The sequence below is a fragment of the Dreissena polymorpha genome, chromosome 8 (genome assembly GCF_020536995.1).
Source record: "Dreissena polymorpha isolate Duluth1 chromosome 8, UMN_Dpol_1.0, whole genome shotgun sequence".
Lineage (NCBI taxonomy): Eukaryota > Metazoa > Mollusca > Bivalvia > Myida > Dreissenidae > Dreissena > Dreissena polymorpha.
The window spans coordinates 13,468,680-13,488,494 of NC_068362.1; the positions used below are offsets into that span (position 1 = coordinate 13,468,680).

Consider the following 19,815-nt stretch of genomic DNA (forward strand, 5'->3'; position numbering starts at 1 on the left):
AATTTTAACGTTCAACAACTGTTCCTTTTTAATTCTAGAACACTTTCAGTATGATAACAGAAGTTCAGTTCTAGTTGATGTGTTCCAGTACAATTCTAGAAAAGTTCCGAAGGTTAACTTCAAATATTTAAGTCTGAAACCAACTTTCTAGAAAACAAATTCCCATGCAGACAGCCAGTATTCAAGTACTGAGCATAGTTAATAATAATACATAACAAATTAACAACTGTTGTAAATTTGTTATTTATTATACTATGCTCAGTACTGTTGAACACATACTTTATTCAATTATCCAAGTTTCAAATTCCTAAATTAAAAAAACAAACAAATAAATTAAAACAAAAAACAAACACAAAATACAATTCACAAAATAAATAACTGGTCTTTTTTATACAAGAAGTAACCAAAATAAAACATGTCACCAGCCACAGACTGCCAGGCTTAACACAGAGGCTAGTTTTTAAAAATGTTTGTCCAAGTCTTCCACTGCCATTTTCCTTTTCTTCTGAGAATATTGAACACCAGTCACTGCCTCCGGGTCCTTTTTGGTATGAGGTACATTGTATACTGCTCACATGTGCTCTACAGAATAAACAAGGGACAAAATTGTCACAAAACCAGGTTTTCATTGTGAAAAAAAAATCTGATAAAGGGAGAAAACTCAAACTGAACTTTTGAAATGAACAAACAAAATTAACCCCCTTTGTAAGTTTGTTTTTAAAAAAAATCTATTTTTAGTCGTGGCGACCTTGACATTGGAGATATTGACGTGATTCTTTCATGCGACACACCGTCCCATGATGGTGAACAAATGTGCCAAATTATTTTAAAATCTCACAATGAATGACATAGTTATGGCCAGGACAAGCTCATTTATGGCCATTTTTGACCTTTGAACTCAAAGTGTGACCTTGACCTTGGAGATATCAACGTAATTATTTCACGCGACACACCGTCCAATGATGGTGAACAAATGTGCCAAATGATTTTAAAATCTGACAATAAACGACATAGTTATGGCCCGGACAAGCTTGTTCCGCCCGCCCGCCAGCCCGTCAGCCAGCCCGCCCACATTCGCCAATCTAATAACCAGTTTTTTCTTTCGGAAAACCTGGTTAAAAATCATAAAAATGTCTAAGCTTAAGCAAAGAGTTATTTACATTCTAACTATAACAAGAGATTGCAAAGCAATATGGTCCCCTACCTGTTAAACTTCACTATTCTAAGTTTGTTAAATATATTTGTTGCCATAGCAACCAGAATTCTTGCATTATAAACAACATGAAATAACGTGCAAAATGTCCTTATTGTCATCTGTTCATGTTTCAAGTTTCATGAAAAAATACTTAGAACTTTTAAAGTTATCCCAGGATCCAGAAAAGTGTAACTGACTTAGACCAATATATTGAATTCCAAAAAGACAAAATACTTTCAGGTGGTTAACATTAAATAACTTATCTAGCCCAGGGCATGACAATATTTACCATGAATTTGTGGCCCTGTAAGTCCTCTAGGTAAATGCGCTTAAAGAGCCGCTTTGCTGTTGGATTCTTTCCCTGCCAAACTCTGCAGTATCTTCCATCAACTGGTCAATGGTAATTAAAGCACATAATGAAAATGTATAGGGAACGTAATTCATGAATTGTTTTAAATTTTAAGTTGTTAAATGGTCTTTAGAAAGAGAACTAAATACGAAGTGAATACATCGCCAAGCAATAAGCATAACCTAATTTGTTGGTTATGACTAGTACAAATTTATTATTGCTATAATTAGAATGATGTGTAATTCTATTGGTATGAAAATGCACACTCAGATACCTAAAAACCAATTCCATTGGTTTAATTTTTTATTTACAAGCAAATACGTTGAATTGATATCCCCCGCCAATATGCTTCTGGACACATAACTATTATATTTGACACTCAAACAAGCATTTTTTAAAGATACAAAGGGCCATAACCCCGTTTTTAACAGATGGTGTACAATTCCATTTGGCGTGCATCATCCTCTTATCCATATATATACTTGAACCAGGTTTCAATGAAATCCGCCAAAGCACTTCCAGAATAAGGCCTTGGACACATAAAAAAGTATTTTTTCAAGATACAAAGGGCCATAACTCTGTTATTAACTAATGGTGTACAATGCCATTTGGCATGCATCATCCTCTTATCCATATACATACTCATACCAAGTTTCAGTGAAATCTGCCAAAGCACTTCCAAGATATGGCTACGGACGGATGGAAAGACGGACAGACGGAAGGATGGAAGGACGGACAGACAACGCCAAAACAACATCCCTCCGCCTATGACGGGGGAAAATAATAAACATAAACACCATTAATGAGCATTGAGTGCGCAACATGCACAGTACAAAACTTCCTTAGCCTCAGTTCCATAACCTTGCATGATAAAATTCCGATACTACATTCAACGTTATTAATTTCTCCACATAGGTCTTATTAATTTCTTTTTTCAACCTGCAAACTTCACTAAGTGAAAATTTGGGTGACAGCTGCTTTTAAACTAATATTTGCCATACTAAAACCTCAAATATCACATAAAAAGGTCTACAATAATGTCATAAGAAGATTAAATTTAAAGGAATATTTGGAAATAATAAAAATCACAAACCTTCAGTTGTTGTTCTATTCCTAGACAGACTGCTCAAACACTGTATGCATCACTCTTTAGCAATATTTCATGTCACTTTCCAAATGATATAAATACATAAGTATTTTAAGAAAGTGTTTTTAATGGAAAAACTAATGAACTCTTCTGTTTGTTAAATTTCTTTAACTTTATTTTAACAAGTTAAACCAGTACATTGTCCACCATGTTTCATGTTTCAATCTAACAGGTAAACTTTCTGTATTTGAATTCAGCCAATTAGAAAAGGCTGTTATATCTTATAACCAATAGATTTGCAGCAAACATACCCAACATCTGATGCACAACACTTGCTGACCTTATCAGATAGATTGTTATTTGACAACCTGGACTGGCTGAGTTTGATATTGAGAAAAAACAGTGTGTATACCACTTGGACAGGGTTAAGGAATTTAAACTTGTAGAAATTGCTTTGAAAGTAACAACTACTCCTACTTCTGCAGAACTACTACTTTAATTACTACAGCATCAACAACACCATCACCAACAACAGCAACAATAACAGCAGCAACAACAACAGCAACAGCAGCAACAACAACAGCAGCAACAACAGCAGCAGCAACAGCAGCAACAACTGCTACTACTGCAACAACTGCTACTACTGCTACTTCTATTGCTACTACTACTATTGCTACAGAAACTGTTAATGCTACTACTTCTACTACTACTACTACTACCACCACAACCTCCACTGATATAAAAAAACACTATTGCTACTAAATCAATTGCTACAACAACGACACCTACTACAACAACAACAACTACTACTACTAATACAGCTACTACATCTACAACTACTACTACTACTGCTGCTGCTGCTGTCGCTACTATGAAGTCTATTTGGCTATTTGTAAGTGTAAGGTGTTCTATATGTGTTCTTATTCCTCATTAGAACTTTTGTAGAACTTACTGGTTCTTAAAGCGTTCTAGATGTGTTCTAGAAATACATTTTAAAACTTTTTAGAAATTTCTTGACCATATTTTGTCCATGAAATGTTCTAAAAAGGTTCTTGAAATTATTGGAACAGTTTCAGTCCTAAGCGGTTTTCCACAAATGTTCTGGATTTATTCTAAAAAAACTGTTTTGGAACAATTCCAGAACATACATTTTAGAACACAAATATGGAACAGTTCCAGAACTGTTCCAATTTCTAGATCAAATTTATAATTATCTGTATTGCATTTTCTTTTAAATACAAAATACATGATGCAAATAAATTCATACATGTATTAAACTACAAATACATTTCAGACAACCAGCGAAAATTTTCTAAGTTATTTTCCATTGATTTCCATCCCAAGAAAATGTATAAGTTATTTTCCATAACGATTTCCGTTGAAAAAAATGGCTAAGTCCAACTTTCCATGGTGTTTTCCATACATTCCGTGGAAATGCATGGAATTTTAGTCGAGATTCCGTGGAATTCCATAACACCTTCAGATGGAAAATTGGCAAGTGGATGGAATTCCATCAAATTCCATGGATTTCCATCGATTTCCGTAGAATTCCATAATATTTTCTATGGAATTCCATAGAAAAGTGCTAATGACTATGGCAGATCTACAGACGGGATAGCAACGAATACAAATAAACAGGAACTGGTAACTGGTTCGTGAAAACCACAGAGGTTAAACACTTTAAAAATGGAAAGACAATAGTGTCTGTTTCTTACTAGGTTCATAACTTTACCATTTTTCAAGGGATTGGATACATACTTGCGGGACATCTCTGGTATTTTGTACGTTGTATGTTATTTTACTCAAGAAGGTGCGTTACCGCAACAAAACAACATAGCTTTCGGCTTTTCATTGGTAATTTTGTCAATAGTAAAGATATTTAGATGAAATGAAAAGTAGATGACATTATACCTCTGTATGATGGTACTGCTTCTTGCTACTAAGTGCTTTCTTAAGGTTTTGTATGCCCCATTCTTCGAAGAAGAGGGGGTATATTGTTTTTTGCCTGTCTGTCATTCTGTCTGTCCCAAAACTTTAAGGTCAAATATATGTGTCAAAATCTCTCAAAAAATGTGGAGAAACACTCTGCGTTTAGGTTTACAAAAATGTGGAAAAAGAGGGCATAAGTCATCCTATAGATGCTGACAGCTCTTGTTTGACCATATGTTTAGTGTAGCTCAGTAGAGCAAAGACCAGACCAGTGCTAAACTTCCTGTATCAGTTTATTACAGTGTACATTAACATAGTGTCTTTTTCTCCTTTTTCTAGACACAAAGCAGGATGTGGAGGGTATTCCAATATCCCGGACAGGAGCGGTACACCAGGGTTGCAGTGTCAGTTCAAAACCAAATGAGGTGTCAAAGCCCCAGAAATGACGCTTTCAAGTACATCACAGGTAGGTTCATTGGTTAGATACTTAAGCACTTGCTATGTATGTACCTCTGTTCTTTAACAGCTGTTTGTCATCTTTATGCGTGAATACCTCAGTATGATCTCGAGGACTTTGTGTGGGTGTGTACCTCTGTATAACTGCACTGTTTCCTGTGTGTGCCTCTGCTTGCTTGGATGGTAGGTTGCAACATAGCCTAGAACAGACCAGTACAAACTACCTGGATCACTTCATTACAGTCTACATTAACATGGTGTCTTTTTCTCCTTTTTCTAGACACAAAGCAGGATGTGGAGGCTGTGCCAATATCCCCAACCAGTGCGGTACACCAGGGTTGCAGTGTCAGTTCAAAACAAGATGAGGTGTCAAAGCCCCAGATAAATGATGCTTTCAAGCACATCACTGGTAGGTACCTTTGTAAGTTACTTTAGCACTTGCTACATCAGTATCTCTACTATTGCACTGAAACTTGTATACTTAAGGTTTGTTTGAAGGCAGGTTTTTTGTAAGTCCAGATGACCTTGACCAGACCAGTACAGAACTGGTCACTTCATTATAGTCTGTATTACACCTGTGTCTTTTTCACTATTTTCCAGATGGCGTGCAGGAAGATGTGGAGGCTGTGCCAATATACCCGACCAGTGCGGTACACCAGGGTTGCAGTGTCGGTTCAAAACCAAATGAGGTGTCAAAGCCCCAGATAAATGACGCTTTCAAGCACATGACTGGTAGGTACCTTTGTTAGTTACTTTAGCACTTGCTATGTATGTACCTCTGTTCTTTAACAGCTGTTTGTCATCTTTATGCGTGAATACCTCATTATGATCTCGAGGTCTTTGTGTGGGTGTGTACCTCTGTATAACTGCACTGTTTCCTTGTGTGCCTCCGCTTGCTTGGATAATAGGTTGCAACATAGCCTAGAACAGACCAGTACAAACTACCTGGATCACTTCATTACAGTCTACATTAACATTGTGTTTTTTTCTCCTTTTTCTAGACACAAAGCAGGATGTGGAGGCTGTGCCAATATCCCCGACCGCAGCTGTACATCAGGGTTGCAGTGTCGGTTCAAAACAAGATGAGGTGTCAAAGCCCCATATAAATGACGCTTTCAAGCACATCACTGGTAGGTTCATTGGTTAGATACTTAAGCACTTGCTATGTATGTACCTCTGTTCTTTAACAGCTGTTTGTCATCTTTATGCGTGAATACCTCAGTATGATCTTGAGGACTTTTTATGGGTGTGTACCTCTGTATAATTGCACTGTTTCCTGTGTGTGCCTCCGCTTGCTTGGATGGTAGGTTGCAACATAGCCTAGAACAGACCAGTACCAGTGTTTTTTATGCCCCCGGTAGGCATATAGCAGTTGAACTGTCCGTCCGTCAGTCAGTCAGTGTGTCAGTCTGTCCGTCCGTCAGAAAAAACTTAAACGTTGGCCATAACTTTTGCAATCTTGAAGATAGCAACTTGATATTTGGCATGCATGTGTATCTCATGAAGCTACACATTTTGAGTGGTGGAAGTTCAAGGTCAAGGTCATCCTTCAAGGTCAAAGGTCAAAAAAAATAATATTATTTCAAAGCAGCGTTATCATGAAGGTGCACATTTTGAGTGGTGAAAGTTCAAGGTCAAAGGTAAAAAAAAAAAAATATAATTATTTCAAAGCGGCGCAATAGGGGGCATTGTGTTTCTGACAAACACATCTCTTGTTATGTCTGTCGGTCTGTCCACCAGATGGTTAAGGAAAAAGCCATTGAGTTTCTGAATGTTTGTGAAGAGGAATGGACAAATGAAATTTCTTACGCTGCCTTGCATACACTTACAGATAACAAGAGGAACAAGCAGAAGATGCTGTCTCTGTCTGAAGACATTTCAAAGCTTCAGACACACCTTCAGAGAACTTCTGAATCATTGACGGAAGCTTTGGAAGAGAGATTTTTTAAACATAACTGGGAGCTTCTCAGCAAAGTACAGTGTAACACTGGCAAAACTTGTTCTGTTCAACAGACGGCGTGGCGGAGAAACAGAGAGAATTGAAGTAGTGCATTATGAAAACAGAAGAAATAAATCAGAGCAGGCACCTAAAGAAGTAGAAGATTCTTTAAGTGAAACAGAGAAAGTCCTTTTGAGAACACTGTCCAGAGTTGAAATTCGTGGGAAAAGGGATCGTACTGTCGCAGTCCTTCTTACTCCGAACATACAAAAAAACATTGATCTTCTGCTGAGATACAGAGCAGACGCAGGTGTAGATAAAGAAAATGCATACGTTTTTGCAAGAGCCAATTCTGGGTCGCAGTTTCCCCTTAGAAGTGCAGACGTCTTAAGAAAATTTGCAAAAGAAGCAAGTCTGGAATGCCCAGAAAGTGTCACAAGTACAAAATTGAGGAAGCATGTTGCCACAGTGGTCCAGATTTTGAATCTCAGCAAAAACGATTTGGAAGTATTGGCAAGGTTTATGGGGCATGACATCAATATTCATAGATCATTCTATCGCCTCCCACAAGAAATAATCGAAGTGGCTAGGATGGGATGTCTTCTGACAGCCTTTAACAAGGGAACTATTGGACAGTTCAGCGGGAAGTCCATTGATGACATAGATCTTGAATTAGGTAAGATGAGAAAAGAAAATGAGTCTTGACAAAGTTGTGTGAAAAGCAACAGTGTATGAATTTTGAATAATTTAGGGGTGGCAATATAAAATATATTAACTGCTTAACTGGTTAATTGATCAAACATCAGATTATCAGTTAATATAATCGGTATCAGAATATTGTTTTCTGAAAAAAAAGAACAAGCTAAACACCATGTTTAGCCCACTATCCTTTTCAAATTGCATTTTTCTTAGGTTCCCCTATCAGTCGTTCCATATGCAGTTCTTGTTATTGCATCAAGTCAGAAACTGCTGGGTGGTTTTTGACCAAACTTGCCCATCTAGTCAGAAACTGCTGGGTGGATTTTGACCAAATTTTGCCAGATTGTTCCCCTAGCGGCCTAGTCGGTCAGGTCAAATCAGACAGGTCAGGAGTTATTGCCCTTTGTATGAAAACTGACTGAACTTCTTGTTATTGAATCTAATCAGAAACTAATGAGTGGATTTTGATGAGATTTACAAGATTGTTTTCCTATAAGTCGAGTTGGTATGTTGATGCGGCCACATTTTCAACTTCTTCCTTATGAAACTTGATCAGAATGATTGTGCAAAATGTAGGTCAGGTTTGAATCTGGGATAAGACACTAAGGCATGGGGCCAAATATTAGAAAAGCCTTATGACCACATTTTTAATTTTATCCCAATGAAACTTGGACAGAATGGTTCTCTGTATAATTGTAGGTGAGATTTGAATCTGGGTCGGCAACTAGGACATAAGGCAAGATGTCTTCCTTCTTACAGTCTTCTTTTTGAGTGATGCAGGGTCATGATAATGCTATTGTTCTTTCTGTGACAGATAATGGTGTAAACAGTGAGAGTGAGGATAGCAATGATGAAGAGGAAATTCATGAAGCAGATGACTTGACTGAAAGTAAGCTAAAATTCATATAATCCATACATTGCCCACTGTTCATGAGCACATTTTTATGCCCCTGAAGGTGGGCATATAGTGATCGTACTGTCCGTCTGTCTGTCTGCCCTTCCGTCTAAAATTCCGTCACACAATGTAGCGTTTAGGTTTCCAAAAATGTGGAAAAACACTGCGTTTAGGTTTACAAAAATACGGAAAAAGGGAGCATAAATCATCCTATGGTGACAGCTCTTGTTTTCAATTCTTAAGGCCATATTTAATTCCCACATTTTAAGTTTGAAACTTAAATGTATGTATAAAGCTTGTTGAAAAAGTGTGCATTTGTACCCCTGTAAGTTGTTTAAGAACAGCATACTGGTACAGTATTGAAATATATATATATATACCGGTATATACATACTACTCACTCATGCATTGGTGTTTGCATCCACTCCACACCTTGGTTAAAGGTTTTGTTGCTCTTTCTCTTTAACTTTGTTATTATTACGTGATGGATTTGTTTCAAACTTAAAAAATGTGTTCCTGATCAACACATATACCATTTGACACAAGAGCCATAACTTACCCATATTTCAAGAATTATCCCCCCTTTTAACTTAGAATTGCAGGGTAAAGTTTTGGTGCACTTTCAATCTTTATTTGTAATTACATGTACTGGATGTTTTTGATTCAAACTAGTGTGGACATCATATGACACAAGGTCCATAACCAATATTTAATGAATTATGCCCCCTTTTTATGCCCCCCTTCGAAGAAGAGTGGGTATATTGTTTTGCATGTCGGTTGGTCGGTCTGTCCACCAGATGGTTTCCGGATGATAACTCAAGAACGCTTAGGCCTAGGATCATGAAACTTCATAGGTACATTGATCATGACTGGCAGATGACCCCTATTGATTTTCAGGTCACTAGGTAAAAGGTCAAGGTCACAGTGACTCGAAATAGTTCAATGGTTTCCGGATGATAACTCAAGAACACTTAGGCCTAGGATCATGAAACTTCATAGGAACATTGATCATGACTGGCAGATGACCCCTATTGATTTTCAGGTCACTAGGTCAAAGGTTAAGGTCACAGTGACTCGAAACATTAAAATGGTTTGCAGATAACTCGAGAATCTTTATGCCTAGGATCATAAAGCTTCATAGGTACATTGATCATGACTGGCAGATGACCCCTATTGATTTTCAGGTCACTAGGTCAAAGGTCAAGGTCACACTGACTCGAAATAGTAAAATGGTTTCTGGATGATAACTCAAGAATGCTTACGCCTAGGATCATGAAACTTCATAGGTACATTGATCATGATTGGCAGATGACCCCTATTGACTTTCAGGTTACTAAGTCAAAGGTCACGGTCACAGTGACTCGAAACAGTCAAATGGTTTCCGGATGATAACCCAATAAAGCTTAGGCCTAGGATCATGAAACTTCATAGGAACATTGATCATGACTGGCAGATAAGCCCCTATTGATTTTCAGGTCACTAGGTCAAAGGTCAAGGTCACAGTGACTCGAAACAGTCAAATGGTTTCCGGGTGATAACTCAAGAATACTTAGGCCTAGGATCATGAAACTTCATAGGTACATTTATCATGACTGTCAGATGACCCCTATTGATTTTTTAGGTCACTAGGTCAAAGGTCAAGGTCACAGTGACAAAAAACGTATTCACACAATGGCTGCCACTACAACTGACAGCCCATATGGGGAGCATGCATGTTTTACAAACAGCCCTTGTTACTTAGAATTTTATGTTAATGTTTTGATGCACTTTCAGTACATTTTTACTGTATTTGATTAAAAATTAAACTAATTGTTCCTCGTTATCACCCACATCAGAAGACTGGAGGGCCATATAACTCTCCCAAATTTTTCAAGAAGTGCCCCCTTTTAACTTAAAATTTCCAGTTAAAGTTTTGGTGCACTTTAAATCAATTTTTGTGATTACCTGAAGGATTTGATTCAAACTACTGCTTTACTTTTCTGTTTTGCACGCTTTCCATGTTTCCATGTGATTGTCCCTATATGTTGGAGAGGTGTCAAACAGTGTATTGTTAGCTCACCTGAGCACAAGGTGCTCAGGGTGAGCTATTGTGATCACTCACTATCCGTTGTTAGTCCGTCCACACTTTCAAATGACATCTCCTCTGAAACTATTTGGCCAACTATTTGCCATGGCAACCAGCAGGAAAAACTTTAAAAATCTTCTCTTAAACCACAAGGCATAGAGCTTAGATATTTGTCATGTAGCATTGTCTAGTGGACCTCTACCAAATTTGCTCAAATGTTATGTCGGCTTCTTGTCGGTGTTGTCGTGGTCTGTTTGTTGCTTGTTATATGTTGGTTTTGGGCTGCATGCTCTTTGTTTTGTGAAATGGCTGTGCGCTTTGTGTGCCGCATTTCCTGCTGGACTTCATTTTGTCTACTCTTAGCACTTGATGCATATATACCACTGTATGTTCTTTAATGGCTGTCATCTGTGGATGTGAATACCTCAGTATGATCTTGGGGTACTTAGTGGGGGTGTGTACCTCTCTATGATTGCACTGCTGTCTATTTAGATCAGTACAAAACTCCTTTTCTTGCAATCTGCATTACCTTTTTGTCTTTTTCTCCCTCTTCCAGATGCCATAGAGGAAGATATGGAGACTGTGCCAGTATCCACACTGGGTGCTGTACAGGGTTGTAGTGTCAGATCTAATCCGGATAAGGTGACAGAGCCCAAGAAAAGTGGCAATAACCGGCCCAAGACTGGTAGGTTCATTTTGTTAGCTTCGTTTGCACATGCTGTGTTTGTACATCTGTATGTTATTTAAAAAGAATGACTCCCTAGGGTCCACTGATTTATCAATTGATCCCAATAATTTTTTCCGCTCCATATCTCCTATACCCCTGGTCCAATTTCGATGAAACTTCACAGGAATGTTTAGTATGAAGTCTAGTTATCATTTTGTTCCGCACGGATAATTTTTGACTGAGTTATGGCCCTTTAATGGTCATTGTAGAAATAAAAATCCACTCCATATCTCCTATACTCCTGGTCCAATTTTGATAAAACTTCACAGGAATGTTTAGTATGAAGTCTAGTTTTGCATATTGTCATTTTGTTCCGCTTGAATAATTTTTGGTGGAGTTGTGGCACTTTAATTGTAAATTTAAAAAAAAGTTTGTCTGGAACATTTCTCTTAAACTATAGCTTGGATTTTAATAAAAATTCACACAAGTGATCAGTATGAGGTCTATAGTTGTGCATGTTGTCATTTTGTTGTGCTCTGATATTTTTTGACGGAGTTATTGCCCTTTTATGGTCATTTTAGAATAAAGTTTGTCCAAAGCGGTTCTCCTATACTATTTCTTGGATTTTAATAAAACTTTATAGGAATGATTAATGTCTTGCCTTGTCGTGCATATTTTCATTTTGTTCAACACAGATAATTATGCCCCCGGATCGAATGATCGGGGGCATATTGTTTTTGGCTGTCTGTCTGCCATTCCTTCATTCTGTCCCAAAACTTTAAAATTGGTTAAAGTTTTGTGATAACTTTTGAAATATTGAACATAGCAACTTGATATTTGGCATGCATGTGTATCTCATGGAGCTGCACATTTTGAGTGGTGAAAGGTCAAGTTTATCCTTCAAGGTCAAAGGTCAACAACAACAAAAAAAGCGGCGCATTAGTGGACATTGTGTTTCTTTCAAACACATCTCTTGATTTTTTAATATTACGCACTCTTGGCTTTATGTTCCATAATTGCATTACATATCGGGAGACATTTGTTATTTCCAAAAACAACCTTCTAGTAATTATTGATTTCCAGAGCCTATTTAATGATTTTTCTTACATGACAAAAAAAATTATGATTAAAATCTGCAATGTAACAACTGTAATAGGTAGCAGGTGTATGCATAAAGTTGATACAATGAAACAATTTTCCCATGCTTTGCTCTACCATATTGATTCTAATTTGTACTGCGATTTTCTATCTAATGTGGTATTAACCTATAAATAAATTTTCCATGGTGGTAGTTGAAACCGAGAATGCTTAAAAAATCGTCTCTGTTTTTCGAAACCCTCGTAAGTCCAATTTAGCCACTTTTGAGGAGAAGGAAAAAACTAAATATCTCTGAAACGAATAAAACTGCCTGAATCAAATTAAATTAACAAAATTATTAACTTGTTGTACTGCCTATTATTAGATATTTGTCAACAATGAGTGATTGACAGGAAATGGGGAAAGGTCATCGCTTAAATGTTTGAAAATATTTGATTATTTTTCAGACTTATCAGCTTTTATAGAATGTTTTTTTTAAGTAATACCATTTTTTCGACTTTATAAAATAGTTATACTGGTTTAATGAATTAATGAAATTTTGATTATAATGCGCATTAAAACAATGATTATGAAAACAATTGCACTTAAAAAACATACTTTTATTATTTGTAAACTTTTCAGCGATTAAGGGCCATGATGGCCCTCTTGTATGCATTTTTGTGTCGCCTGGTACAAAGTAGCCGCGACATATAGGGATCACTTCTTTGTCGTCCATCCGTCACAAATTTTGTCGGGAGCATATCTCTAAAGCTATTGATGCTATCAACTTTAAACTTCAAACAGTTATAGAGCTCATTGAGGGGAAGTGCAGTGACAAGAACCATAACTCTGAGTGGTTCCATTTTTAAATTATCTCCCTTTGTTCAAAAACCTTGTCCTTGTCATATCTCAAAAAGTATGGAAGCTATCAGCTTCTAACTTCAAACAATTATAAATCTCCTTAAGAGGAAGTTCAGGGTCAAGAAACCATAACTCTAGGTTTTCCCATTTTCAAATTATCTCCCTTTGTTAAAAACACTTATCTTTGAAATTGGCTCTCATTAGGTGACACCTGCGATTATTGATCGCTCTTGTTGACAATGGTTCTTAATTTTGGCAATAGAAACTCCAGTTTTACCATGGTCTTATTTACCATTATAAATCATTGGCTTTAACAACTGTCAACCATCTTTTGTGTGCAAATACCACTGTGTTAGTTTGGGGAGTTTTGTGTGCAGGTCTGTGTTCTCTATCCAAGCCCTTGCTTGGTTTAAAAATGTTATTGAATGGGTCTGTTTCACATTAACTGTTGTGTGCCAATGTTTAAAAAGTATTATGGGGGAAACAGAAATGGCGTTCTATAAAAAAAAGCTTCCAGGTTTATTGTGAGGCGAATCATTTGACTTGTCATTCAATTAATGTTTGATATATTTCAGGAGAAGTAGTGAAGCTTACAGAACATCAGCACAGGCTACTTAAAACTTTGTTCAAAACAAATATAGCAATGAGAAGGGAACTACAGAAAGATGAGTGTGAAAAGGTTTCTAGGAAACATGACGCTCTTCAGAACCTCACCTGGAAAAAAAATAAGGATACTGTCCATAATTGAATAATGGCTGAGAAACGGAAAACAAAAAGATATTAACATTCAGAATGTAAGGCTAATTTACTGAAATGGATCGTCATTATGTGACTGAAATACTGTAAAGGATAAGCACTATTAGACTAATTGTTAATCATTATGTGATTGAATTGTTGTAAAGAATGAGAACTGTAAGGCTAATTATCCCCCGCCATAGGCGGAGGGATATTGTTTTGGCGTTGTCCGTCCGTCTGTCCATCCGGCACTGTTGTGTCCGGAGCCATACTTTGGAAGTGCTTTGGCGGATGTCATTGAAACTTGGTATGAGTGTATATATGGATAAGAGGATGATGCACGCCAAATGGCATTGTACACCATCTGTTAATAACGGAGTTATGGCCCTTTGTATCTTGAAAAAATGCTTTTTAATATAAGCTTAGAGATTTATTTCCATTAACACATGAGCCAGAGCCACGAAACTTGCCATGGCTGTTCTCAATCATCTGGGGGTGCTTCACATTCAACACCCATAATCCTATGGGCTAAGGTCAAGGTCACACATTGAGGTCAAAGGTCACAAATTTGATGAATTCTTCATTATTTAGTTATTCCTTTACTATGCATCAAGGTATTCACATCAAGGGTCAAGGTTACACAAATGCTTCATGTAAGGTTGTACGCTAAACCCCTAAACTGACCAGCATTTTTCCCATAATTATGTATACATCTTTGTACTTAAAATTACAGGTTAGAGATTTTGTGCTCCATCAAGGGAGAGCATATAGTCGCTGACTTGTCTGTCCTTCCTTCTCTCATAATTATATTCCGCCAAAGGCGGAGGGATATCAAATTGGTGTTGTCCATCCGTCCATCTGTCAGTATGTTCATCCGTCTGATTTGCACCCATCCTTGAACAAAATGTATGTGGCGGAGGATATCAATTCAACGAATTTGCTTGTTGATCATCATTATAAGATTGATCATCTGTAAAGGATAAACATTGTAAGGCTAATTGATCATCATTATGTGATCGTCAATGATTATATGTACAGTGATTGAATTACTGCAGAGTGTGAGCAATGTTAAGCTAATTGATCATCAATGAGTACTGTGAGGCTACTTTTAATCCTCATTATGTGACTGAATTACTGCAGAAGACAGGCACTTTTATGCTAATTGATCGTCATTGATTATATGTACAGTGATTGAATTACTGCAGAGGACAGGCACTTTTATGCTAATTGATCGTCATTGATTATATGTACAGTGACTGAATTACTGCAGAGGACAGGCACTTTTATGCTAATTGATCGTCATTGATTATATGTACAGTGATTGAATTACTGCAGAGGACAGGCACTTTTATGCTAATTGATCGTCATTGATTATATGTACAGTGATTGAATTACTGCAGAGGACAGGCACTTTTATGCTAATTGATCGTCATTGATTATATGTACAGTGATTGAATTACTGCAGAGGACAGGCACTTTTATGCTAATTGATCGTCATTGATTATATGTACAGTGACTGAATTACTGCAGAGGACAGGCACTTTTATGCTAATTGATCGTCATTGATTATATGTACAGTGATTGAATTACTGCAGAGGACAGGCACTTTTATGCTAATTGATCGTCATTGATTATATGTACAGTGATTGAATTACTGCAGAGGACAGGCACTTTTATGCTAATTGATCGTCATTGATTATATGTACAGTGACTGAATTACTGCAGAGGACAGGCACTTTTATGCTAATTGATCGTCATTGATTATATGTACAGTGACTGAATTACTGCAGAAGACAGGCACTTTTATGCTAATTGATCGTCATTGATTATATGTACAGTGACTGAATTACTGCAGAGGACAGGCACTTTTATGCTAATTGATCGTCATTGATTATATGTACAGTGATTGAATTACTGCAGAGGACAGGCACTTTTATGCTAATTGATCGTCATTGATTATATGTACAGTGACTGAATTACTGCAGAGGACAGGCACTTTTATGCTAATTGATCGTCATTGATTATATGTACAGTGACTGAATTACTGCAGAGGACAGGCACTTTTATGCTAATTGATCGTCATTGATTATATGTACAGTGACTGAATTACTGCAGAGGACAGGCACTTTTATGCTAATTGATCGTCATTGATTATATGTACAGTGATTGAATTACTGCAGAGGACAGGCACTTTTATGCTAATTGATCGTCATTGATTATATGTACAGTGATTGAATTACTGCAGAGGACAGGCACTTTTATGCTAATTGATCGTCATTGATTATATGTACAGTGACTGAATTACTGCAGAGGACAGGCACTTTTATGCTAATTGATCGTCATTGATTATATGTACAGTGATTGAATTACTGCAGAGGACAGGCACTTTTATGCTAATTGATCATCATTGATTATATGTACAGTGACTGAATTACTGCAGAGGACAGGCACTTTTATGCTAATTGATCGTCATTGATTATATGTACAGTGATTGAATTACTGCAGAGGACAGGCACTTTTATGCTAATTGATCGTCATTGATTATATGTACAGTGATTGAATTACTGCAGAGGACAGGCACTTTTATGCTAATTGATCGTCATTGATTATATGTACAGTGATTGAATTACTGCAGAGGACAGGCACTTTTATGCTAATTGATCGTCATTGATTATATGTACAGTGATTGAATTACTGCAGAGGACAGGCACTTTTATGCTAATTGATCGTCATTGATTATATGTACAGTGATTGAATTACTGCAGAGGACAGGCACTTTTATGCTAATTGATCGTCATTGATTATATGTACAGTGATTGAATTACTGAAGAGGACAGGCACTTTTATGCTAATTGATCGTCATTGATTATATGTACAGTGACTGAATTACTGCAGAGGACAGGCACTTTTATGCTAATTGATCGTCATTGATTATATGTACAGTGACTGAATTACTGCAGAGGACAGGCACTTTTATTCTTATTGATCGTCATTGATTATATGTACAGTGACTGAATTACTGCAGAGTATGACCACTATTGGGTTTATTGGCCATCATTATATAATTGTCGTGTGATTGGATTGCTGTAGAGAATGAGCACTGTTAAGGTGATTGACCATCAATATATGACAAAAATACTATAGAGAAACAACACTGTCTGGATAATTAATCATCATTTAATGAAAGGAATACTGTAAATACTTATAAAACAGTTCAGTATGAGCTTCATACTTATAAAACAGTTCAGTATGAGCTTATTTCATGTAGTAGTAATTCCTTTTTAGGTGTTCTTTTGTTATTTCAAACAAGGTTTAACAATGTTCTAGTTATTATTTGAGTAACTTGTTTTTATTGTTTAAGCAATTCTGAAATAGTTTACTATATTTTTATGTCCCCCACTATAGTAGTGGGGGACATATTCTTTTTGCCCTGTCTGTTGGTCTGTTGGTCCGTTGGTCTGTTGGTCTGTCTGTTTGCGCCAACTTTAACATTTTGCAATAACTTTTGCTATATTGAAGATAGCAACTTCATATTTGGCATGCATGTGTATCTCATGAAGCTGCACATTTTGAGTGGTGAAAAGTCAAGGTCAAGGTCATCCTTCAAGGTCAGAGGTCAAATATATGTGGCCAAAATCGCTCATTTTATGAATACTTTTGCAATATTGAAGATAGCAACTTGATATTTGGCATGCATGTGTATCTCATGGAGCTGCACATTTTGAGTGGTGAAAGGTCAAGGTCATCCTTCAAGGTCAGAGGTCAGATATATGTGGCCCAAAACGCTTATTTTATAAATACTTTTGCAATATTGAAGATTGCAACTTGATATTTGGCATGCATGTGCATCTCATGGAGCTGCACATTTTGAGTGGTGAAAGGTCAAGGTCATCCTTCAAGGTCAGAGGTCAAATATATGTGGCCCAAATCGCTTATTTTATGAATACTTTTGCAATATTGAAGATAGCAACTTGATATTTGGCATGCATGTGTATCTCATGGAGCTGCACATTTTGAGTGGTGAAAGGTCAAGGTCATCCTTCACAAGGTCAAGGTCATCCTACAAGGTCAAACATCATATAGGGGGACATTGTGTTTCACAAACACATCTTGTTATTTCAAAAGATAAATCTAGACAGATCATGTTTATTATATATGTTTATTAGCTCACCTGATATTATATATCATACAATTAACACTTTAGAATTTTTGCTCATGCCTTTTTGCCTTCGGTATTTTATATTTCTGAGCAATTCTGATACTAAAACTTTGTTGGTTTCCTAAAATGTGCTCATTAGGGTGTTTATGTCCCTTTGGCAAACATTTGAGCTTGAAAATGTTCGAATTTAAATAACTTCTTTATTACCGATAGGAATTGATCTCTCGTAAGGGATTTATTGAATGACTGCACTGATATAAATATTGCCATAACCATTATCAAATAATCTTGGATATAACACTGAGAAACTTGTGGCTGCATGTTTACTTGAAAGAATGCTGTGGTGTCTTTAGGTCTTTTATGTAGTACCACATGTTGTTTGATGGATTCAATGCCAGAGTTCAAAACAGATTTTCTACTTACATTTTCTCAGTTTATTATTGACCTCCTGTAAGGGACCTTTCTCCATGACTGCGCTCATATAAATACTGCCAAGCTCCAGCAGGAGGGGTGTTTTTGACTCCTGGTGTTGCGTTACTTTGTAACAATTTTGGCCCAATCTTAATGAAACTTGGTCATAATGTTACTATTGATGAGTTCCACATTGGGTTGTTTTGAGAAAAAATTAGGTCACTGGGTCAATTTATAGAAAAACCTTGTTAACACTCGAAAAGTTCTCAATTTGGTCCCAATCTTGCTGAAACTTGGTCATAATGTTACCCTCTAAAATCTTAGACAAGGTTGTTATTGGATTGTCCAGACTCAAAAACTAGGTGTTACTTGCTTGAAAACAAGAATTTGGGGAGTAATGGTCCCTTTACACTTAGAAATACATGTATCATGATTTTCGATAAAAAAATTCATTTCAGTCCAGGTTTTCTTGTTAACCATGCACACTATTGGGAATAGTTGTTTACCATCATGGCCTTCACCTTTTACTGACAAGCTCTCTTTCTACTGACAAGCACTTCGAATAGTTGAGGGCGATGAGACAGTTCTTATTGCATAATTATTAATATGCAAGTAAGCTATAGAAAAACAGCTATAGTTTATTTTGTTCCTCATGTTTAAATACTTCCTTACAAATAGTTTATTAATTTTTGTTCCTCGTGTTAAAATACTTCCTTATAATAAAAGTTACGAATTCTTGATTTTTATTTGTTTTCTTACTTTGACTGTTTGGGTATTGTCACAGCCAGGTTGTTGTCTGCGTGTAAAAACTGGACATTTTCAAATATCTTCAATACTATCAGAGGAATTAATCTGAATATAGACATGACATACTATGAGTGTGCTGTGTGTGTGTCCATACTGAGGTAAATACCACGGTATGATTGTGACATGCTATGAGTGTGTGAGGTGTGTGTCCATACTGAGGTAAATACCACGATACGACTGACATACTATGAGTGTGTCGTGTGTGTCCATACTGAGGTATATACCACAGTACGATTGTGCCATACTATGAGTGTGTGAGGTGTGTGTCCATTCTGAGGTAAATACCACGGGACGATTGTGCCATACTATGAGTGTGCTGTGAGTGTCCATACTAAGGTATATACCACGGTACAATTGTGCCATACTATGAGTGTGTGAGGTGTGTGTCCATACTGAGGTAAAAACCACGATACAACTGTGACATACTATGAGTGTGTCGTGTGTGTCCATACTGAGGTATATACCACGATACGATTATCTGCGT

General features: G+C 36.8%; 1 protein-coding gene and 2 long non-coding RNA genes across 3 annotated transcripts; 2 read left to right on the forward strand and 1 right to left on the reverse strand.

Moving 5' to 3' along the window:
• Positions 1-357: 357 nt before the first annotated feature.
• Positions 358-3,266, reverse strand: LOC127840898 (uncharacterized). Its single transcript, XR_008030626.1, has 3 exons — positions 2,638-3,266; positions 1,485-1,585; positions 358-582 (listed from the first exon to the last, which is right to left on the reverse strand). It is a non-coding gene; the product is annotated as an uncharacterized LOC127840898 (long non-coding RNA).
• Positions 3,267-4,911: 1,645 nt separating this feature from the next.
• Positions 4,912-13,967, forward strand: LOC127840332 (uncharacterized). The gene is made up of 7 exons (XM_052368739.1): positions 4,912-5,026; positions 5,297-5,425; positions 5,617-5,748; positions 6,018-6,146; positions 8,469-8,543; positions 11,171-11,299; positions 13,795-13,967. Exons 1-7 carry the CDS (start codon positions 4,912-4,914, stop codon positions 13,965-13,967), a joined length of 882 nt encoding a protein of 293 aa, XP_052224699.1.
• A 3,275-nt stretch (positions 13,968-17,242) lies between these two features.
• LOC127840896 (uncharacterized) lies at positions 17,243-19,262 on the forward strand. Its single transcript, XR_008030624.1, has 2 exons — positions 17,243-17,835; positions 17,982-19,262. It is a non-coding gene; the product is annotated as an uncharacterized LOC127840896 (long non-coding RNA).
• The last annotated feature ends 553 nt before the right edge of the window (positions 19,263-19,815 follow it).